This window comes from Plasmodium fragile (assembly GCF_000956335.1).
Source record: "Plasmodium fragile strain nilgiri unplaced genomic scaffold supercont1.45, whole genome shotgun sequence".
NCBI classification, from domain to species: Eukaryota; Apicomplexa; class Aconoidasida; order Haemosporida; family Plasmodiidae; genus Plasmodium; species Plasmodium fragile.
In genome coordinates, this window is record NW_012192625.1 from 83,562 (window position 1) to 89,533 (window position 5,972).

The window sequence follows — 5,972 nt, forward strand, 5'->3', positions numbered from 1 at the left end:
GTCACCAACCTTGTCACCAGTGTCGTCACCAACCTTGTCACCAGTGTCGTCACCATCCTTGTCACCAGTGTCGTCACCAACCTTGTCACCAGTGTCGTCACTAACCTTGTCATCGTCCTCATCCCTGCTTTCAGATGATTGCAAATTTTCCTTGCTCTCACCCTCACTTGGTTTTTCTTCACTGGAGGCATGTTCATCGTTGACGTCATCGCCCTCTTCCGAGGGATCTTTCAACTGAGCAGTGTTAATCATGTGGGCACTGTCCTCTTGTTCTTGTTCTATCGAGTTGCGTGCCTCGTCTGTGCGTCCTTCATTGGGATCATTCGATGCGCTTGATTCCTTCCGCTCACTCTGTGCACTTTCGTTTGTCTCTTTATTCTCCTCCTCTTCTTCTTCCTCCTCCTCTTCCTCTGCATCTTCGTCGCTGCTGTACCTTCTCCTGTACCTACTGTCCCGTTCACTGTCCGAGCTTCCGTCCGATTCATCACTATTAACCCTTCTGGAGGAGAAACCGAAAATTCTCGAAAATCTGCTAGACACATTTTCATACAACCCGCTTCTCTTATTACTTTGCTCGTCCCCTGTGTGGGCACTTCTCCTGTCTCTGGCCCTGTTGCTCGATCCACTGCTAACACTGTCGCCAACTTTTTTGGGACACTTGTTGGCGCCCGCACTCTGAGGCGTATTCCTTGGTATACCTTGCGTCAAGAGTGGCGACGCGTCATGCTGCTCACACGTGTTAGGCTGCTGCACGTCGCTTCGATTATCCACCTGCTGGATTTTGGTGGACTCTGTCTTTATGTGCGCCCTGCTATCCTGCCCCTCCATCTTTATTCTAGTGGTTCCAAAATCATCCTTAGCATTATCCATTGTGCTCGCGTTACTGTTTGATGACATTGCATCCTTCCTAATATGATCCTCGCAGTTTTCTTCTTTGACTCTAACCACGGTGCCTGCCGAATTAACATTGCTGTTCTCTTTTGGCACTTCCTCTTTTATTAGGCAATTTTTGAGATCATCTTTTTTGTTCCTTCCCCCTGGTGTTACTTTATTGTTCTGTTTGTTGACGGCACTTGCATTTTTGTTAATCCTACATACAGGATTGTTAATTTTATCTTTCGGTTTGGCAAATTGACCCGCGGATGTGATAGCAGCATCTGCCGCTGTGCCATCTAAACCGCGTGATGCGTTCTGCCTATCTTTGTTCCCCATCACATTGTCCTGCATCTGCTGCTTCTTCTTATGTATGACGGGGAAAACCCTTTCCTCCATCGCAGCGCTATTGCACTCTTCGAAATTTTCCTTCTCCAACTGACTTCCACTTATGGACACATGATCCACATCATGGGATTCCATATCACATCCATTTTCACTGTCGCCTTCACGTGTTTCTTGATCTTCCTCCATTCCTTTCTCTTTTTCTTCTTTCACGTGTATTTTTTCTTCTGGTACCGACATGTTACCTTCCATATAAGGCCCCTTATTCGATTCCTTCTCTGTGGCAGGAATGTGGTTATTGATATGTCCCTCTACTTGGGCCTGGTCCATTTCGTCTTCTTCATCTTTGAACGTACTTACGAGATTCGTCTTGTCAACGGTTTGGAAAGGTGTAAAAAACTGTGTTTCCTTTTCTGGTTCTGTTAAATATGATTGTCCATCCGTGGGGTGGACCTCTTCGCCACTGTCGCCATCGTCATTGTTGCTGTTCTGTTCCTGGCCCAATCTACCAGCCTCGAGTGAATGATCATTTGGCTCTTCATTGCATGTGGAATTATAATCACCGTCCAATTGGGTGCTTTGTGCCTCCTCATTTTTACTATCACTGCACTTATTCCTCACATCGACCTTTTCGTGTGCGCTATTAAACATGTCAAGAACTTCGTTCAAATCGCTGGTCTCACGGGTGAGGTAATTCTTTGGTGTGTTGTTAAAATAATCTCCTTCCACATCATCTTCCACTTCCAATTCATCTTCATCTTCCGGCTCCCCCGTCGGCTCCTCTTCCAAGGCATAGTTCAACCCTATGTCATCTGGACACAGAAACCTGTTCCCCTCGAGAATACTTGTATAGACATTTGCATCCGACTCGTTCGTATACCCATCTGCTTCTTTTTTTTTTTTTTTTTTTTTTTCGTTTTGTATAAAATTTTTATAGCTCTTTTTCATGTTCCTCGTTAGGATGAATGAACTTTCGACATTTTCCAAGCAGGTGCCGTAGATTTTATCAATATGGTATTTCCCCTTCACTTGACCACTCCCGCTTCTCTGGTCGTTCGGGAAGTCCTCATCCTGCTCTGCGCTGTTACTCGCATATTTGATCACTTTGCTGTTGGCAAGCTCGTCCCCATATTCCTCCTCTTCCTGGTGCACATGCTGCGACTGCTTCATCTGCTGCGTCCGTTTCTTGGAGATTTTTCCCTGTGCCACCCCATCGGCGGTTGCGCCTTCCTTCAGGTAGACATTTTTGTAATTCTCGACAAACTCAAAATCGTATTTGTTTTTAAATTGGCCTTTATTTGCATTTTCGTGCGACGCTGCGCCATCGACGTGGCCATCGACGCTATCACCATTACCATCATGGGCGTCCTCGAACAGATGCGACGATGACAGTTTCCTTTTCCTTTCATCAAACTCTTCAGACAGGTGACTGTACTTTCTTTTACTTAAAACACTTTTGTCCTTTAGACTTTTATCCCCCAAATAGAAATTACGCTTGAACTTTTGAAGACTTTTGTAATTTATGCTGACGTCGTCGTAGCTGGCACTGTCAGCGTAGTTGTTGTTGCCACTGTTTATATCCTTCATGATGCCGACGCTTCTGCTACTGCTGCTACTACTGCTGCTGCCCTGTTCATTTCCATTCTTGTTACACTTTAATACGTTTATTTTGTTCCAGTTTATGTTGTTCTTCAGGAAATTTTTTTCACTTTCGCTGTACGCGTTGCTGTTCAAATTTTCATCGAGATAGCGAAGTGCAATTTTGTTTTTGAAATTGGCGGTCATCCTTTACCTCGAAGTTTGGTCACTTGTGCTGTGTATATTCTATTTTATTTTTTTTTCTTGCGTATATTTATATGCTGGTACCTTAATCAGTAAGAAGGGTGGGGCCTTTTGTTACTTGTTTGCAAGATTTTCCCTCCCCTTTTATGTTCATAAAAAAAAAAGGAACAATGTTGCAAATTCTGTATGGCCCCCACGCGCACGTAACCATTATCCTTTCATCTGATGCCTCCTTTTCCAGAAAAGGGATGGCAGTTTTTTGTAGTATGATTTTTTGGGATTTTTTCCCTCACAATTTTTTTACATAAGCTACAACTTTTATTCTTCACTCAAACTGTACTTTGGCCACCTTTTCCAAACAAATTTGTATCAGTCGTATTTTTCTCGTCACACGAACTTCGCGTGGTCGACACAAATTGGGGGAAAGGGAAAAAAAAAAAAAAAAAATACACGCACTAATTATCCCGTTTCGCTCAATGGTTCCAAATTTATTTATTTTATATTTATTTTTTCTAAGGAGACGGGCATATTTTTATTCACTGGTGTGCGAAATGCAACATTCAGCAAACACGTTCGTATGCCTACTAGTCCATACATGTATTTCCTACGCATTCGAATGTGTGCTGGTTCGTGTACGCGCCCCTGCATACCATCTGGTCGAATAACGTATACGGTTTGGACCTGTGTCTTTCGCAGTGGTAATCATCATATATGTGCGTATATATGGGCCACACACAACAGCACTTGTCCAGTGATTTCTTCTCTTTTTTTTTTCAAAAAAAAAAAAAAAAAAAGAATTTTGTGTATGCTTCTCGTCTTGTGCGACAATGTGGCTGGGTTTCCCTTCTTGCGGCCATTAAGTCAACACGTTAAAAGGTATAAACCCCATTACCTGAAAAGGGGGTGGCCACACAAGGTTACAAATGGCATGCGCACATGTGCGCATATGTATATATATAATATTGACAGCTGCTATGGCGCTGAAGGAAATAATCACCTGAACCTACTGAGCCGTGAATGTCAAACAAAGGATTAAAAAAAAAGGGGGGGAAATGATTCATGTAGGTACATATGTACGGGACTACACACATGTATGAATCCGTGTCACGTCCACACGCGTTCATTGCATGCATACGCCCCCTGCACAGCAGGGAAGCAACTTCTGCAACTGAGACGAGGCAAATGCAAAGCCTATCATGCAAATCGATCGTGAGATAAAATCAACAGTGCTCACAATGGCGCGTATACGAAAATATGATGCAGTCAAACGATGAACAAATGAACAGCTTAGCAGTTCAACAAATGAAATATCGAACAATTGCTTTTACACAATGTACATGGCATTTTTGAAACACATTGCACATTTTATTGTTCCGTATGCAGGAGCATCAGTCAGATTTTTCTTTTCATTTAAACTTTTTTTTTTTCACGTAATTTTTTTTATTTAAAAAATGCTCTCTTTTCTGCGTCACCATCTTTTTTCGTCCCCCTTCTTTCGCCACCCCTTTTCGCTTCGCTGCCACAAAGGGAAGTAAATCAAATAGATAAAAAAAAAAAATAAAGTGAAATAAAAAGAAATAAAGTGAGATAAAATGAAATGAAGATGATATAAAATGAAATGAAGGTGAGATGAAGATAATGTGAAGTAAAATGAAATAAAGTTAGATAAAGTAAAATAAAGCAAAATAAAATAACGTGAAACTAACTGGTGTAAAGTTCTTGCGGTAGTTTCAATTTCACAGAAAATGAACTGTGCCACAGCGTAACAGTTTACCTCACAGGGCCACATTAAAATGGCAAAAAATATATATTTAAAAAAAATAAAAGTAAAGAAAAGAAAAAAAAAAAAAAAAAAACGAGGAAAAAATCAACCCCTAGCATTGTTCTTTCAACATAAAGTTAAACGATTTGTCGCGACATGCATGTGCAACGCGAATGTAAAAATCTACTCCATGGAATGATGCATTTTTCTCATGTGTACGTTGGTAAATGCTAACACTTTTTGAATAAACGGAAAAGGCATCTCTGCGCTGTTGACTCATCGCATTCGCAGTGAAGAAAAACAACTGACAGGGGAAATCAAAATGGGAAAATTAAAAAACAAAACAAAAAATCCTTTTAAGTGAAACATTCCTCCAATTTTAGAAAATGCTAAAAACTCCACAACTGTCGTGCGGTCGCAACGCCTCCTTTGCACATTTCACACCATCGTGCGCCACTGCGTTTGAAAACAAATTAAGGCCGATAATTTGGATACGGACGACGACGGTTTCTTAGTTAAAATGGAAAAATGGCACATCACCATGCTCTACGTTAACTGGTCCCCTTTTCCCACATGTGTCACATTCATGTGCGTACGCCATTTATGCATACACCTATGATGAGGCGACCGTATAAATGTGCATTTGCGAATGTTCGGAGGAACTGTAACTTACACCAGCCGACTGCCTGTTTACGAAGCCGCTGCGTTTTCTTCGCCTTTTTAGGTGTCATCCGTTAGGACCTAGTTCCCCTTTATAGCATCGTTTCACCACCGCTCATTTCCTGGTGGCCACTTGAACTTCCTACCCATTGTGAACTAACTTTTAATTATTGTAAAAAGGGGTAATTATCCTGACGTATAGAAAAAAGTAGCACATAACAAATGCGCACAATGTATGCCCATTTGAGGAGTATCACATGCACTCCGTACCCATATGACACATTTACAGATCAGTCAATATTGCCATGTGTGAGGGGGTTCCCAAGAAACATATTTTTGGTACCCTTTTTAAATAAAAACCTTTTGGGGGGGGGCGCCTCATTCGCTTGCAACACGTATGACGCAAGGAGATATAACCGGTTCCACTTGAAGGCCCAAAAAACCACTTCCATTTTGCCATTTGAAAAATTAATCATAATCCCAAAGCAAAACTATTATCATAACTACTGTTTGGATGAACAAAAAAAAAAAAAAAAAAAAAAAAAAAAAA

General features: G+C 41.4%; 1 protein-coding gene across 1 annotated transcript in view; it reads right to left on the reverse strand.

Moving 5' to 3' along the window:
- Positions 1 to 3,003, reverse strand: part of AK88_03727 (uncharacterized protein) — a gene marked incomplete at both ends in the record, with an annotated part of 4,745 nt that extends 1,742 nt beyond the window's left edge. The window contains one exon of the mRNA XM_012481337.1: positions 10 to 3,003. Coding sequence (XP_012336760.1) covers positions 10 to 3,003 — 2,994 coding nt within the window. The remainder of the gene's footprint in view (positions 1 to 9) is intronic.
- Positions 3,004 to 5,972: the final 2,969 nt, after the last annotated feature.